At 42.1% G+C, this 18,257-nt stretch overlaps 1 protein-coding gene across 2 annotated transcripts in view; it reads right to left on the reverse strand.

The window, feature by feature from the left end:
* Nucleotides 1-11,769: 11,769 nt before the first annotated feature.
* KIAA1210 (KIAA1210 ortholog) overlaps nt 11,770-18,257 on the reverse strand; it is a 52,338-nt gene continuing 45,850 nt past the window's right edge. For both annotated transcript variants that reach the window (XM_072627228.1, XM_072627229.1), the window contains exon 10: nt 11,770-12,588. In XM_072627228.1, the coding sequence (XP_072483329.1) occupies nt 12,586-12,588 (3 nt within the window). In that variant the 3' untranslated portion in view covers nt 11,770-12,585. The remainder of the gene's footprint in view (nt 12,589-18,257) is intronic.

An 18,257-nucleotide genomic window follows, 5' to 3' on the forward strand; every position in this document is an offset into this window, starting at 1 on the left:
TCCCCCATCTATCTGTCCATGTTTTCCCTCCTTTCTTTGTGTTCTCGTCTGTCTGTCTGTGTATCCCCCTTGGTGTGTCCCCATCTGCCTGTGTGTCCCCATCTGCCTGTGTGTCCCCATCTCTCTGTCCATGTGTCCCCATGTGTCTGTCCGTGTTTCCCCATCTGCCTGTGTGTCCCCATCTCTCTGTCCATGTGTCCCCATCTGTCTGTGTGTCCCCATGTGTCTGTCCATGTTTCCTCATCTGCCTGTGTGTCCCCATCTCTCTGTCCATGTGTCCCCATGTGTCTGTGTGTCCCCATGTGTCTGTGTGTCCCCTCTGAGTCTCAGTTTTTTCATATGTAAGCATCAACAATGACAAAACCAGCTGCCAGGAATTGTCAGATAAGCACAGGAGTCCTGGTATTAACAGTAGCTCCCAGACCACCAGTCCTGCTTTCAGACTCATGGCCATCATCCAGGGAAGCAACTCCTGTGGAAAAGGGGACAGCCATCCCCATCAACCACCACTCCCAGGGCAGGTGAGCCCATCTAGTTGAAGCATCGGGGAACCCCGATGGGAGAGACAGGAGGCAGCATGTGCCAGGCAAGGCAAACCACCACTACTGCCTTGGCCACCCCTCATATCCTGATGGAGACAACTGAGGATCCTGAACCCAAGAGCTCTGGGAATAATGATGCTTCCAGTTCAGTGTCTGGGCTGCCATGATTCTGGGAACCAAACCCTGGGGAGATGCAGTTTGCCCACTGCTCCTGTCAGGGTAGTGGTCATGGCTACTGAAGACCTCAAGAAAGAAATCTCTTGTTACCTAAGTCCTTGGCCTTGTCAAATGGTTCACTATTGGAAACAATGATTTTATCAGTGGAAGTGACGTTAACAAAGAGGACTTGTCACCTGCTCTGTCACTGTACCTTAAGGACTATGGGACTTTTTCATCTGAATTGACGCTAGAACCTTCCCTAGGTGATATCTCCCCATTAGAGAGGGAGCTCCCTGAGGGCAGGTACTCCCTTTTTTTTCTATTTGTAATTCCAGTGCTTTGAACACAGTATCAGATAAATGATTCATTCATTCTATAGTAATAATACCAGCAGCTCCTTCTTCTGATTGGTCATTTTCTCCTAGAACCTACCTTTTAAGGAAGGGCTCCAGCCAGCCCTATCCCTACCCTCACTCCTCACTGGACCCTGCTCCTGACTCTCTGTACTTATTACTTATTCCACCAAGACCCCTGCACCAGTCACTTCCCCCACCCCTCACCCCAATTGCCAGCTTTCTTTTGTGTGTTATCTTACCTTCCCCCTCCTTGAGGGAATGCCTAGTTTCTAGGGCATTCCCTGGGCCATAGTAAACACCAAATTGAAGCTTGTTGACTCACCCAATTTAGCTAGATCTGTATATAAAGTACTATTGAATTAAATATCAGTTATTGTTATTATTATTAAAACCCCACAGAATTCACACTAAAGTAGAAGTGATTGCTGAGGGCTTACCCCCAGAGCATTTTTATCTTAACCTCTTTTCTTAACCCATAGCAACAATGGAATTTCAATGGGATTTGGGATCTTCTGGAATAGTCACTTCCTTCCAAGGATACAGATTGCAACCCATCAGTGCCTCCTCATGCTGAGATTATGACAATTCAGAATTTTTCATCGAAAATCAACTGCCTAAAGCTGAAGAAATGAAAACCTCTGAAATTCACTCAGCTGATCCCAATCCGTGCTCATTCCACTTCCCTTGCTAAATCATTCTCCTCTCCCAAGTCCCTATTCTCCCTTATCAGATTACTCTGTCAAGCCTCAAGCTTAGATTACACCCATCATCCCCTGCTGCTGTGGTATTGCTTTAAAGAAGTTGGGGAAAACTCGAAATCATGAGACCACTGCAAATTCATGTTACACACTCTCAACTGAGCCTGAACTGCAGCAAGAAAACCCTTTTGTAACCCTCTAATTATCTTGCTCACCCATTTTTAAATTTAATTCATTTGTTTTCACTTTTCAACAATCACATCCATAAGTTTTCAATTTTCTCCCCCTCCCTCCCCAAAATGGCATGCAATCTTATATGGGTTCTACACATACATTCTTATTAAACACATTTTCCCATTAGTTATGTTACATAGAAGAATTAAAACGAATGGAGAGAAAGCATGAGAAAAAACAAACAAAACAAAACATAACACAAGAGAAATGCATGGGAGCTGATAAGATCACCAGGTGGAGATGTGTAGAGCAGGGGTGGAGAACCTATGGTCTAGAGACCACGTTAGGACCTCTGGTGTGGCCCTTTGACTGAATCCAAACTTCACAGAACAAATCCCCTTAAGAAAAGGATTGGTGGGGCGGAGCCAAGATGGCGGAGTAGAAAGACGCACATACACATAGCTCCGAACCCACAACCAATAGAATAACTACAAAGAAGTAACTCATGGTGAATTCTGCACCCAGAGGCCACAGAACATTGGAGCGAGGGAGATTTCTGTTCCAGAGAGACCTGCAAACCTCTCGCAAAAGGTCCTTCGCGCTGCGGACTGGGCGCCGGGACTGGGAGCTGAGTACAGCCCTGCCACGGCCGCGGCACCGAGAGGAAAAGATCCGAGCAGGCTTCAGGGACGGGATCTCCAGTGGCCGCACAAGTCCCTCCACCCACAGGTGATGGGGGTTGGTGAGAGAGTCTCTTTGGCGGGTCGAGGGGGGAGTGGGGTGCCCCCATGGCTCGGGCCCCCTCAGGAGACAGAAGCTGAGGGGCTGCGGCAGACCGGGGCTCCCCAAGCAGGCAGGAGCCTGGATCCATTGTTGAAGGTCTGTGCATAAACTCCCTGAGGGAACTGAGTCTGAGAGGTGGCCCTGCCCCCACCTCAGCACCTGATCTTAATCTCACACTGAATAGCAGCCCTGCCCCTGCCAAAAGCCCTGAGGCTGGAAGCAGCATTTGAATCTCAGACCCCAAACACTGGCTGGGAGGATCAGGAGGTGAGGTGGGTGTGAGGAAAATATTCAGAGGTCAAGTCACTGGCTGGGAAAATGCCCAGAAAAGGGAAAAGAAATAAGACTATAGAAGGTTACTTTCTTGGTGAACAGGCATTTCCTCCCTTCCTTTCTGATGAGGAAGAACAATGCTTACCATCAGGCAAAGACACAGAAATCAAGGCTTCTGTGTCCCAGCCCACCCAATGGGCTCAGGCCATGGAAGAGCTCAAAAAGAATTTTGAAAATCAAGTTAGAGAGGTGGAGGAAAAGCTGGGAAGAGAAATGAGAGTCATGAAGTCAAAGCATGAACAGCAAATCAGCTCCCTGCTAAAGCAGACCCAAAAAAATGTCAAAGAAAATAACACCTTGAAAACTAGCCTAACTCAATTGGCAAAAGAGGTTCAAAAAACCAATGAGGAGAAGAATGCTTTCAAAAGCAGAATTAGCCAAATGGAAAAGGAGATTCAACAGCTCACTGAAGAAAATAGTTCTTTCAAAATTAGAATGGCACAGATGGAGGCTAAGGACTTTATGAGAAAGCAAGAAATCACAGAACAAAGCCAGAAGAATGGAAAAATGGAAGATAATGTCAAATATCTCATTGGAAAAACAACTGACCTGGAAAATAGATCCAGGAAAGACAATTTAAAAATTATGGGACTACCTGAAAGCCATGATCAAAAGAAGAGCTTAGACATCATCTTTCATGAAATTATCAAGGAAAACTGCCCTGAGATTCTAGAACCAGAGGGCAAAATAAATATTCAAGGAATCCACAGAACACCGCCTGAAAGAGATCCAAAAAGAGAAACTCCTAGGAACATTGTGGCCAAATTTCAGAGTTCCCAGGTCAAGGAGAAAATATTGCAAGCAGCTAGAAAGAAACAATTCAAGTATTGTGGAAATACAATCAGGATAACACAAGATCTAGCAGCTTCTACATTAAGGGATCGAAGGGCATAGAATAGGATATTCCAGAAGTCGAAGGAATTAGGACTAAAACCAAGAATCACCTACCCAGCAAAACTGAGTATAATACTTCAGGGGAAAAATTGGTCTTTCAATGAAATAGAGGATTTTCAAGAATTCTTGATGAAAAGACCAGAGCTGAAAAGAAAATTTGACTTCCAAACACAAGAATGAAGAGAGCCACGAAAAAGTGAACAGCAAGGAGAAGTCATAAGGGACTTACTAAAGTTGAACTGTTTACATTCCTACATGGAAAGACAATATTTGTAACTCTTGAAACATTTCAGTATCTGGGTACTGGGTGGGATTACACACACACACATGCACACATGCACACATACATAGAGACAGAGTGCACAGAATGAATTGAAGAGGATGGGATCATATCTTAAAAAAAAATGAAATCAAGCAGGGAGAGAAAAAGATATTGGGAGGAGAAAGGGAAAAACTGAATGGGGCAAATTATCTCTCATAAAAGAGGCAAGCAAAAGACTCATTAGTGGAGGGATAAAGAGGGGAGGTGAGAGAAAAACATGAAGTGTACTCTCATCACATTCCACTAAAGGAAAGAATAAAATGCACACTCATTTTGGTATGAAAACCTATCTTACAATACAGGAAAGTGGGGGATAAGGGGATAAGCAGGGTGGGGGGGATGATAGAAGGGAGGGCATGGGGAGGAGAGTGCATTTTGAGGTCGACACTCATGGGGAGGGATAAGATCAAAAGAGAATAGAAGTAATGGGGGACAGGATAGGATGGAGGGAAATATAGTTAGTCCTATACAACACAACTATTATGGAAGTCATTTGCAAAACTACACAGATTTGGCCTATATTGAATTGCTTGCCTTCAAAAGGGAAGGGGTGGAGAGGGAGGGAGGTAAAGAAGTTGGAACTCAAAGTGTTAGGATCAACTGTCTAGTAATGTTCTTGCCACTAGGAAATAAGAAATACAGGTAAAGGGGTATAGAAAGCTATCTGGCCCTATAGGACAAAAGAGAAGACGGAGACAAGGGCAGAGAGGGATGATAGAAGAGAGAGCAGATTGGTCATAGGGGCAATTAGAATGCTTGGTGTTTGGGGGGGGAGGGGATAAAAGAGGAGAAAATTTGTAACCCAAAATTTTGTGAAAATGAATGTTAAAAGTTAAATTAAAAAAAAAAAAGGATTGGTCCTGTCAAACTCCAATGCAGTCAAAAGACCACTGGGTAAGAGTGGTTTGGAAGGGGAAATCGTGGTAAGAGGCATGATGTGAGTTGATGATAGGAGAAGAGAGAGCTTTGGGTAGATGGCCTTCATTTTTTTCAGCCTGAAAGGTGGCAGGAGGGACTCTAAAGCTAGGGGGGTCCAGGACCCCTTGGCAGGGGCCCCTTGGAGTCCCAGTTTCGATCTTTCTGTCTTTCCTTCTTTCTTCTTTCCTTCCTTCCTTCCTTTCTCTTTCTTTTCTTTCCCAAAACCTTAAACCCAGTGCACTCTGAAGCACATACATTGCACAACAATAGGTCCCTGCCCAAACTACACTTAATGGCTCTTTTGGGGCCCCTCATGGCTTCAGAGTGATTATCAGTAGTAGTTGTTTCTCTTTCCCTCCCTAAAACTTATGGAAGTGATGAAAACACTTGAAAAAGTTGAAAAGTGAAAACAAATAAATTAAATTTAAAAATGGGGCTAGCAAGATAATCAGAGGCTGCGAACCTTGCTTTATATTTCACTGATATCCTCTGATAGGTGACCTTTTGCCTGGAACCAAACCTCCACTCACGTCCTAGCCATCAGTTCTAAGCCATTTCCAGCCTCTTCATCTGTCCTTTATACGATATCTTCCCCCAGGAGAATATAAGTTCATTGAAGGCAGGGGCTGTCTTTCTTGTATTTACATCCTCAGAACAGAGCACACTGCCTGGCACATAGTAAGCCCTTAAGAAATCTTCTATCTCTGTATCATTGGATGTGTGGATGGATGGATAGATGTATATATGCCCATGGTTCTCACTCTCCCTCAGTCCCCACACCCAATCTGTTCCCGAGTCTCACTATCAGTGTCTCCTTTGTACTCATCTCCCTTCCGCACAATCACAACCTCATCACGTCTTACCTGGAACACTGCAATCTTCCTCCCAGCTCTCTCTGTTTCAGGCCTCTGCATCCCACCCCCCGCCAATCCATCTCCCATCCAGCTGCCAAAAGCCTATTCCTAAAGCACAGATCTGACCTCATCAATCTCCTGGTCAATGAACTCTAGTGGGTCCCTTGTACATCTAGAATCAGGCACAGACTTCTGTGTTTGACATGTGAGGGCGCCTACAACCTGGCTACAGCATATAATACCTGTTTCTCTTTCCCTCCCACCTGGATTTGCTTGTTTTTTCTTTTGCCCATTAAAGGGGCCATTCCCTGTTTACTTCTTAAAGAGGCCTATTCACTGAATGGGAGTTACCTAACTCTAAGGGAGTACCTGAATAGGCCAAGGTCTCCCATTGCATCCTGGGCTATCTCCAGTCATCCTGATGAATATCTGGTCACTGGATCCAGATGGTTCAGGAGGGGAAAGTGAGGCTGGTGACCTGCACAGCCCTCCCTCACTCAAAACAAAGTCAAGTGCAAGTCATGTCATCATTTCTCTGATGTCATGGTCCTCTTCGAAAACTAAGGATGAACACAGACAGACAGAAGACAGGGCAAAATGAATAGTTCTAGTGCTCACAGAACCCAACATCACCACTGACCCTGTGACTGGTCCTGGAGAATGGGTTGGGGGTGGAGGCTGGGGGCTGGGATTTGAACTTTCTGATCACCTGCCTCCCTCAATGAACCACTTTCCATCCATTAATCCTCTTCCTGGACTCATTCCTTTCTCAGTGCTTAGCATACCTCCACATTACTCTTTTTGAGTGGCCCACAACCTGCATTCTGAAGGGGGACCCACCTATTGGGCCATGCCTAAACCACCTATACTTTATAACTTGTATATTATTGTGCCACAACAAATAGTGAAATGGCTGCTTTGAGCCTATGTCAAATGGTCTTTGAACCTGAGAGAGGAGACATGAGTACAGGGATAAACCAGGATGGCAGAGGCCCAAGCATGCTACCCATCTCCTGCCAGAGAAGCGATGAACTCAGGAGGCAAAATGAAATGTATTTTGAGTCATGGTCAAGGTCAGTGTAAAGATTTGGTTTACTATACTTGGCATACTTTTATGAGAGTTAGGTTTGTAGGTTTTTTAATAATTCAATGGGAATAAGGGGAGGCAGTGATAATAAATGTTTTTTAAATAAATAAAATGCAATGATAGACAATCTTGAATAGCTTTTCCCTCTAATGAGAGTCAGTGTGGTACAGTGGATAATATAGTGGACTTTGAGTCAGAAAGTCCTAAGTAAAAGGATCCTGCCTCTGTCCTTTCTTTTCTAACCACATGATCTTGGGCAAATCATGTAAATTCTCTGAGCCTGTTTCCTTATCTATAAATCTAGAACAATAATACCTCTAGTATGGAGGTTCTTTTTGGTTTTCTGAGCTCTTTAGGCAGTCTGGTAAATCCTGGGAATCCCTTCTAAGAACAATGCTTTTAAATGCATAAAACACATAGGATTACAAAGGTAACCATCTATAGGTTAGAGAAAATAAAGGTGTAGTTTCTCCCCCTACTCAAAGAAAAAAGTGTACTCCGCCCCTCAATTCTCCCCATCCTAGTGATTCTGAACCTGTCATTATACAAACCCCATTCCCTATCCCCCACTACCTGTGTGTTTATTAACATTCCCCTCAAGCCACCCCCTTCCCCCCATGTCCCACTCCAGACCCATCTGCTTCTTCCACTGTGCTCTCTGCAATGCTGGCTCCATAATTAACAAATCTTCTTTCACTTTAAACCAAACCCTTTGTCCCTTCTTCCCACTTCTGGCACTTTCTGAGATCTGGCCCCACCTCAGAGCTCATCATACTTCCACACTCATGAACTCCACAATTTCTTTATCTGATCATAAGCCTTTCTAATCCCACTATTTCCTCTGCCCTATGGCCTCTGCCCACATTTTCAATCCGTTCCCTTTTTCGGTCTCCTCACTCTTTCAATTCTCTCCCTCTCTTTTGGTAGAGGGAACTCTACATGAGAAAACCTACCTCTACCAATGCAAGTCTACACCTACTCAGCAACTTAGTCTTAAAGAGTTGTCTGGAGAACTTTTGGATGAAGAAATTAAAGCTCTCTGTAGTCATATGAAAAATGCTCTAAATCACTATTGTTTAGAGAGATGCAAGTCAAAATAACTCTGAGGTACCACATCACACCTATCAGATTGGCTAACATGACAAATCAGGGAGATGATAAATGTTGGAGAAGATGTGGGAAAGTTGGAACACTAATTCATTGTTGGTGGAGCTGTGAGCTGATTCAACCATTCTGGAGAGCAATCTGGAACTATGCCTAAAGGGCTACAAAAATGTGCATACCCTTTGACCCAGAAATATTGCTTCTAGGGCTGTATTCCAAAGAGATCATAAAAATGGGAAGGGGTTCCATATGTACAAAAAATATTTATAGCAGCTCTTTTTGTGGTGGCCAAGAACTAGAAATTGAGGGGATGCCCATCAACTAGGGAATGCTGAACAAGTTGTGGTACATAATTGTGATGGAATATTACTGTGCTATAAGAAACAATGAGCAGGCAGACTTCAGAAAAACATGGAAAGACTTACATGAACTGATGCTGAGTGAAGTGAGCAGAACTAGGAGAACATTGCACTCAATAACAGCCACATTATGTGATGACTGACTGTTAGACTTAGCTGTTCTGAAAAATGCAATGATTTAAGACAATTCCAAAAGACTCATGATGAAAAATGCTATCCACATCCAGAGAAAGAAGCATGAAGTCTGAATATAGATCAAAGCATACTATTTTCTCTTTTTTTGTTGTTTTTTGTTTTTCCTTTCTCATGGTTTTTCTCTTTTGTTCTGATTCTTCTTTCACAACATGACTAATGTGGAAATATGTTTGATATTATCGTACATGTATAGCCTATGTCAGATGGCATAGCATCTTGGGAAGGAAGGAGTGGAAGGAGGGGTAAAAATTTAGAACTCAAAATCTTATAAAAGTGAATTTTGAAAACCAAAACCAAATAATTTTAAAAAGTTGCCTGGGGCATAAGAGATGTTAAGTGACTTGCCCAGGATGACACAGTCAGCAGGTATCAAGAGGCTAGATTTAAGCTCAGGTCTTCCTGACTCTGAGATGTTTTTTATTTGAGCCCAGGTCTTCTTATCTCCCACCCCAACTGCCTCTTGGTCCCGCCTTTTGTCACTTACAAACCATGTGATCTTGTCAAATCACTTCCCCCTCTAGGTCTTCATATTGTCATCTGCAAAATGGGGACCCCAATCCTGGCACTACTTGCCTTTCAAACGTGTGATGAGAAAAGTGCTTTGTAAAACTTAAAGTAACATAGAAATGTGAGTTATTATCAGTCAAGGGAGTATCTAGCCTGCCCCTATATTCAAACTAGGGGATGGACCAGATAGGTAACAACCAGAAAATGTGACTTCCCATATAGGCCAAACTGAGCTGAGTTTAGATGAGCTAAATTAGAGGTATGACAAACAAGGTGCTTTCCCACTGAGAAAGCATCACTTCTTTGGGACTTTCTCATCCAACCAGATCTGGACACCCAATCCAATGCCAATTCAGTGCCACAAAGTACCTCCTTGAGGTATGACCAGTAACTGCTCTAAGCCTCAGTTTCCTCAACTATAAATGGAGGATAATAATGCCTCTAGTACAGGGGGTCTTCACCTTTTGTGTTTGTTCTGAATTTCTTTGGCAGTCTGCTGAAAACTGGAAATCCCTTCTCAGAATAATGTTTTTAAAGTCATAAAATAAAACGCATCCGATTACAGGGGAAACAACCAAGAGTTAGAGAAAAGAAAGATTTGACCCACCCTTCCCACTACAAATGGAGAGATAGTCAGGGCTGAGGTGAAACAAATTTGCTTTTATTTGAGTTTACGAAGTTTGGATCAAAGATGTATAAAAATTAAAGGCCTTATAAATTGTATTTATGAGTAAACAACCTATTAGAAAATTAATACTGATGGGGTATACAAACCTAGTAATATGGGGTTAAAAGAAAATGGGAGAAAGGTTAAGGGGGTATTTGACTAGTAATCCACCCCCTCCCAGGCCTGTGATGTATTCAGTACCTAAGGCAGCTTGGCACTTGCTCTATAGTGATTTAGGGAGTCAGTCGCCTGGGGCACTGAGATGTTCCGTGACCTAGCCCAAGGCACAAGCCAGAACAGATCAGAGGCAGGTCTTAATCCAGGCATGACTGCTTCTCTGGTTAGGACTAGCTTCACTAAAATTAAACCCAGCAAGTGAAATTCTTTGGAATAAGCTTGACTCCAAAGAAGAGATATAAGAAATCACTTCTCCCTGCATTTTCTTGGCAGAGGCGGTGGAATATGGATGTGGAGCACTACATAAAAAGTCAGCCTTTTGGGATATGTTGATTTGTTTTGCTAAAATGTTTGTCTTTTCTGTATTTTTTTTTCTTCCTCATAAGAGAAGGAACTCTGGGAGGGAGAGGTATATTGGCAACTGTGGATGATGCAAGAACAAAAAGTATCAATAAAAATGCATTAAAAAAACTGAACCCAACAGGATTTCTCAGCAGTAATCCTGAAGAGCTGAAAAAGAAGAGATTGGGTGTGGATAAAGAGGAGGGCAATATTGGGTGGGCAAGGAGAGAGAAGCCTTGAAGTAGGAAAATGGAAAAGATGTGTTAGATTTTCCAAGTGACTTTAGACTATTCTCTCATTGTCCCCTCACTGCTTTATAGCTGTACTATCCTAGGACAGGCATGAAGAAGGGAGGAAATTCTTGTTCTGTTGATTTTATGCTTGGAATTCTTTCCCCTCTCAGAATCCTTAGTTCCCTTTAAAGTGGCTCAAGGTTCACATCCTACTTGAGGCCTTTCCTGATCTGCTCTCCTCTATTATGTTGTATTTACTTATATCTCTATATATGCTGTATTTATCAAGTAGACTATAATCTCCTTGAAGGCAGGGACTATTTGGTTTTTATCTTTGGATCCCCAGCAGTCACAGAGCACTGCTTGGCACACATAAGGCATTTAATAATTGGTTAATTGAATGATGGCTACATTGAAGAGAAAAGGGAAGTTCTGATGATGCAGACTCCCCTCTCAGAATTGGTAAGGCCCCCTCACAACCCTAGACAGGATGAGCCTTTTGCTCTAGGCCAAGCAGAGGAGAAGGGAGGAAAGACGAACTTGCTGGGGACGGCTTTTGGCATCTATGGAATGTATATTTTCAATAAGGGTTTAAATGCTCAAAGCAACAAGTTGACAAATAGACGGCACATTTTGGGCACTTTGGGGCAAGAGGTCAAATGATGATACTGACTGCCCTGAGAAATAGGATAATAGCCCATAACTTAACCGTCATGTTTCACTGCTACCAAGATTGGAACTGGGGGACAGGGGTACAAAGAGGTAAGTTAAAGCAGCCCCTTGGAGCCTACAACAAGAGGGGAGGGCAAGGTTGGCAGCATTTTGTGGGGGTAGTTTTCTTCATTTTGTTCATAGGCACTAATGTGTCCTTTCTCAGAGTCTCTCACTGCCAGAGACCTGAACTGGACTGGCAGGCTAGTACCATTGACCAAAGCCAAAGTGCACAGGCTGCTTCATTAGAAATACTGCCTCACAATAAGACAAGCAATGCTTTCATATTTTCCCCAAGGTAATTCTTGGGAGGAGGGAAGGGGGGGGGGCAAATATATGATGAGAGTACATCAGTTCAAACAGTTTTTCCATTCTTTCTTGAGAATGTGGTTGCTAATATTGACAATTGACAATATTGACAATTGGCTATACTGAGGGGTTAAGCAGTCTTTGGCATATTTGGCTTTCAAATACCTGCAAGAAGAGTTCTAATTTCTAAGGTTTTTTGGTTTCAGTGTATCAGGGATCAATGACTTCCCTAAGGTGAGTATGCCCTTCACCAGTGGAGATCAAGGCCCCTCTCTAGCTGATGGTCTTTGAGAGACACAATGGCTGACCAGTGACACTAATGTGAGTTTCTGAATTTAGCGGTAGGCTAGTCTTTGGACAATAGGTATGTACTTAATATACTGCTTATACTTAATATACTGCTACTACTATTATCACTACTACTACTACTACTACTACTACTACTACTACTACTACTACTACCATTACTACTACTACTACTACTACTACTACTACCACCACTGCTACTACTACTACCATTACTACTACTACTACTACTACTACCACCACTACTACTACTACTACCATTACTATTATCACTACTACTATTACTACTACCACTACTACTATTTCTACTAATAATGCTAACAATATTACTACTAATAATAATGAATAGTAAAAAATAAATTGCTACATGAAATAACTATCAAGCTATTGGCAATAAAGGGCTTGGTTGTGGAATTATTGAACTATCTGTAGCTTCTTACTACACGCTTTGACTTTTTTTTTTGGCCAGGGAGACGCAGGATGGCTGGCTGGAGCTGTGGGATTGAACTGAGGTGACAGAAGAAGCTCTCCTTTTCCAGCGTCAGACACCTGGAATCACTGCAAAAAAACACATGAGCATAAGTCAGAAGCTGCTGGTGTGACTGGGTCACAGAGAATGGACAACGTTTTCCCATTTTCAGGTCCCCTTGGGTCTCTACACCTTCTTAACGTCATCCCAAGTCCTTCCCACTGTAGCAGAAACTCAGTCATCGGTGCTGTGTTAAGTTAGTTTCCTCATTTGTAAAATGAGAATAATGATCACATCTATCTTATAGGCTTTTTGTGAGTTTCTAAAGAACTTTACAAACTTTGCAACACTATATAAATGTTAGGTATTATTATTATTGAGAGAGGACATACTATATTAGAAATCTGGTCTCAGAGCCTGAAAGACCTGGGTCCAAAGCCCACCTCTGCTTGGCCCCAGACGTGTCCCTTAACCTCTCAGTGCCCTAGACAACTCTCTAAGGCTCTAAGTTGAAGAGAAGGTACCAACCTGCATTGGTGGAGGGATGTTTTACCTGGGAGTTCCCTATCGTAGCAGTTCTCAAAGTGTTATCTGAGGATCTCAGAGGATCCTATGACCCTTTTGCCGGAGGGAGAGGGGTGTCTGCAAGGTCAAAACTATTTTCATGGTAACACCAAGATGTTATTTGCCCATTAAAATATCCCTCCCTTTTCTACTACATATCTGTGCAGCCAGATTATTTCAACCCAAACAACATATTGCAGATAGGAGACTCCAGCTGTCTTCAATTAAGCCAGACATTAAAGAGATTCACATAAATATGTAAAAACAGTGCCACTCTTCACTCTCAATGTTTTTATTTTGGAAAATGTAGCTATTTCATCAAAATATGTTATTTATGTTAACATACAATGGATTTATTAATAAACATTATAAAGATTTTTTAGGTATAATTTCTAACAGCAAATATTCATAGTTTTAAAACCACATAGACAAAAGCTCTCTTGGGTCCTTGGTCATTGTTAAGAAATCTACGAAGTCAGAGAAGACTATTTACTCAAAGGTTATTTCATCAATACCATAATAAGCCTTTGAAAAATATATTTTCATTGTTGCTAAGAGGGATGGCAAGTATAATGTCCAGCACCATCAGTGCCCACCTAGTTAGGAGAGCATTCCTGGTTTTGTCTAATAAGAAGGGTATACAAAGTTATAGTCAATATTAGCCCTCTTTTTGTTTTGAACTACAGACTTATCTTAACTATTCCCAGAAATGGATTTTTTTTTGTGAAATTAAAAAAGGTTTTCTTTTGAATTTAATGAAGTATGACTAGCTGAAGCCAGTTTGACACAGTAAAAGGGATGTCAGTCAGACTGATTGAGAGGTGTGCAGCCTGATTCCAAATGAACTCTGAACCCTTTTACAGAACTATAGAATGTATTTTCCATGCACAGAAAAAAAGAAAGCAATCTAAGAGTCCTAAGACAAAAAAAAAAAAGGTTGAGAACCACAGCTGCCCTATCCCAGTGAAATCAAAGGTCCAGGGGCAGCCAGGTGGCACAGCATTGACCCTGGAGTCAGGAGGACATGAGTACAAACGCAGCCTCAGATACATACTAGCTGTGTGCTTGTTATCCGTGTGACCCTGGGCTAGTCATTTAACCCCATTTGCCTCCAAAAAACAAATCAAAGGTCCAGTAGCTATCCACTATTGTACTGATGTCAGAGAAGACTCTGAGGGGCAGTTAGCCCAGGACAAGGCAAAGCATGAGGGGGATAACCAACTGGGATACAGGTCTCCAAGAGTAAAGCTCAGGATACAGGAAGTCCAGCAAAGCCATAAGCTTGTAGACCATCTAGTCCAGAGTCAGATTAAAAGGTAATTGAGAAATGTTTAGCAAAATAAAGAAAAATACAATGCAATATAGACAATATTAACTTGTGGTTTTCTAAATCAGCATACTGAAGGCAGGCATCTGTTTCTATCTGAGTTTGACATTTGATTTTGCCCACTCATTTTACAGGTGAGGAAACTGAGGCCCAGAAGTGAAATAACATGCCCAAAGGCACACAGGACAACAAGTACTCCTAACTTTTGAGCAGTAGCAAATCAATATTTATTAGAATGTACATCCCTGCTTACTTGCCGTTTTGAACATAGCCTGGGGTGTGGGAGTTCCAGGGAAGCAACTTGACATTTTAAAAAGTTCAAAGAAAGGAAAATTATTTTTCTTTTAAGAATTTTATGACACCTCTGGAGAGAAACCCAGAACCAAGTCTGTGCTAGCTAAAGAGTGATGGGCCAAGCTGGTAGGGAAGGTAGATATTTCCATGTTCATTGCCCCCCCTCCACTTGAATCTGTGTTTCTTAGCCCCTGGGACTTAGAAAACGAGCTAGCCTTCCCTTTTACAGGTTTTCAATTCTGTTCATCATCCAATTTGTGCCTAGTTGGCTCAGTGGTGCTAATGGGATCAATACCAGGAGTCAGTGTGAACTGGTTAACTTTGCTGCTTCATATCCACAGACTACTCAAGCACCCTAGGGTGCTGGCTCATATACTCATCATACCCTAGGGCACAAGAGGACCAGGCAACAGGGTGTAGATGGCTCCTGCGGATCCATCCCCACTGTTGGACAAACCACTCTCAGGACATTCCCAGCGCTGCTGACAGTGGGTAAGGAGGTCAGAAATGCCATTTTCACATACATGAAAGACCCGTTTCTGTCATTTCTTTTGTTTCTCAGATCACCACTCAAAGAGACACCAATCATCTTAGATATAAACCTATCTATCAAACATACAAACTTTGATCAACACCGGGAGCCTTTGAAGATGCTCTTTGTCAAGGCTAAGAGAATAGTTGAGAAGCTACAGCTTGATACCAATGGAAAGAGTGGGTGGTGTGCATATGTGTAGGCTCGAGAGATGATACCAGTGTGGTACCAAGTGTTAGAAACAAACTCTTCTTCAGCCATCACAAAATAGTTGTATTTGCCAAGTTGTAAAATTTTAAAAAGAGATAGAAGAAAAAATTGACAATATATTGGTCTTACTCAAATCTGCAAAGGATAAACTGGTGATTTCCTATTGCACATCTCAGCCAGCTGAGTCTATACTCCCTTGATGGTCACTAGTTCATTCCTGTAGCCTACTGGTCAGAAAAGGAAAGTATGGGAAGACCTCAGCCAAGGGACTTGTATTCGTCAAGCTGTGGAACATTTCTAGCACAAGCTATATCCTGTGCATGTAAAGTTCACATTTGATATCTAAGTGTCAGGCTTGACATTTATCACTGCTTAATTCCACCTTATTTGATTTGGCTCATCGTGTTAGTTTAGTGAGATCTTTTTGATTTATGACTTTCTAATCCAATGAATAAGCCATCCTCCTCAGTTATCAAACTGTGTTTGCTAAACCTCTGAATCCTTAGATGAAGACTTGTTATGCTTGGTCCCAGAGGCCAGAACAAATAGGACCAATAAAGGTAAGTAAGCTATATAGAGGCAGCTTATTTATCAGAGGAACTCTGATAATCAGAACTATCTCAAAATGAAGTTGCCTCTGGAGGTAATGAACTCCCCAGCACTGGGGCCATTCAAGAAGAAACTGAACTTCTGACTTGTTGGGGATGCTGCATCAAGATTGACTTCTGCGTTCCTTAAGGCTAATTTAGGGGGTGGGGAATATACAGGATAGCCCAAAAGTCTTCCTGCAAGTGGAACTTGCAGGAAGACTTTGGGGACACCCCATACATAGAGATTTTAGTCATGTTTTGCCAAAAGTATTTTTACCCATTATGACAGAAACATCAACTTCCATATGTGATGCCTCTTCTGGTTTATGAGTGTTGGAAATGTAATTCTTTCTTGGTTGGTTTTCCACTTCAGAACCAGCTTTCTTGAATATTCGATGAAGACAGAAAGTATATTAGTCAGAAAAGCATGAACCTAGTAAGGACTGTCAGCCAGTAAGTACTTACTCAGTGCCCACAGGGTGGCAAAAACCCTGTTCTAGGCACTGTGAATCCTGTAGTGATAAGAAAGACAGCAAAATACATCACTCATTTAGACTCTACTCATTTGGAACCAACAATAACTAGATAGACCCAGTCTGAATTTTACCTTCATCTGACCTACAAAGGAAGGACTGGCTAGCAAATGAATGGAGAGAGTCAACGACAACAAAAACAACGTACAGAAGAACCATTGGACTGACTGACGAAAAGACAGGCTTCCAGGTCTTTAACAGCAATCAGTTTCATATAACCTAAAAGTTGTGCAGTATATTGAATACCACACTTGGACGCTGGAAGATCTGAGTTGAAATCCTGCCTCAGCCACTTGTGAGCTATGTGACTCTGGGCAAGTTGCATCATTTCATTCAGTCTCAGTTTCCTTCTCTGAAAAAGGAAACCTTTTCGAGAGTAAGGACTGTTTTTATTATTGTTAATGACAACAGAAATCTCTTCTGTCCTTCTAGTGGTCAGGGAAGCATGCCCAGAGGGATCTCTATGCAGCAAATACTTTTTTTACCATCTAGTCTAAATCACCCTTTGTATTAAAAGCTAATCAAAAAGCATTTCTTTTTTTTTAAGTACCCTATCATTCAACAATTTCGCTGGTTTAAATACTTATTTTTGAGAAAAGTCACTGGTGTAATGAAAATATTGAGAATAAAGAGAGCTTGAGTGGAAGGTTGGCTATTCACTAGCTACGTGACCCTAGACAAACCCAAGTCTTTCCTCTATAAAATAAGAGAGTTGGACTAAATGGTCTCTAAGATTCCTTGCAGTTCTATCAGCAGGTGATTTGATTCGTCCCCATAGTTCATGAGATGCTGTCCCTCTCCATATTCTGATGAAAAAGAAAACCCGGGAATAAAGGGTTTCTCCTATCCTATCTCCTATCCCTGGCACCTTGGTGAGAAGAGTAAGTTTATGATAAACAGATAAATCCAGATAAGACTCTTGATCAACTAGTCAATTTTTCCTGGGATTAGTCCTGCCATGATGGAGATTGTTCTTGTTCAGTCGTTTCCAACATTTCATGACCCCCATTTGGGGTTTTCTTGGCAGAGATACTGGAGTAGTTTGCCATTTCATTCTCCAATTCATTTTACAGATGAGGAAACTGAGGCAAACAGGGTGAAGTGCCTTGTTCAGGGTCACATAGCTAGTAAGCGTCTGAGGCTGGATATGAACTCAGGAAGATGAATCTTCCTGGCTCCAGGTCCGGTGCTCTATCCACTGTACTCTATCCACCTAGCTGCCCTATGTTGGGGACTAAGACTTATATACAATGAGATGGGGACCAGGATCAAATATCCAGGCTCCTAGCCCATTGTGCTATCAGCAAACTTTTGTTGTATCATCCTTCCCAGTTTCTATAGCAACCAACAGGTGAGTCCCATTTTAAACAAACATGATATTAAAAAAAACTAAACTTCCTAAATTACTAATTATGCAGGTGACATACATTTTATATTGCAAGTGGTTGGATAATGCACATTAAGTGAGGGGTCTTTGCTCTGCACACAAGTCAACGCAGAGATCAGCAGAGTGGGGCAGTAGAAAAAGGAGGGGAGGAAGGTCAAGAAGACCCAAGTTAAAAAATTTTTTTTAAAAAAGGAAGACACGACACATACTTGGTTTGAGAGCCTAAGCAAGTTGGGTAACCTCTTAGGGCCCCCAGGTAACTCTAAAACTACAAATCACAGAGCCACATTGGTGGAAGCTGTTTCTTTATTGGAAATCCTC

This window comes from Notamacropus eugenii, chromosome X (genome assembly GCF_028372415.1).
Source record: "Notamacropus eugenii isolate mMacEug1 chromosome X, mMacEug1.pri_v2, whole genome shotgun sequence".
Lineage (NCBI taxonomy): Eukaryota > Metazoa > Chordata > Mammalia > Diprotodontia > Macropodidae > Notamacropus > Notamacropus eugenii.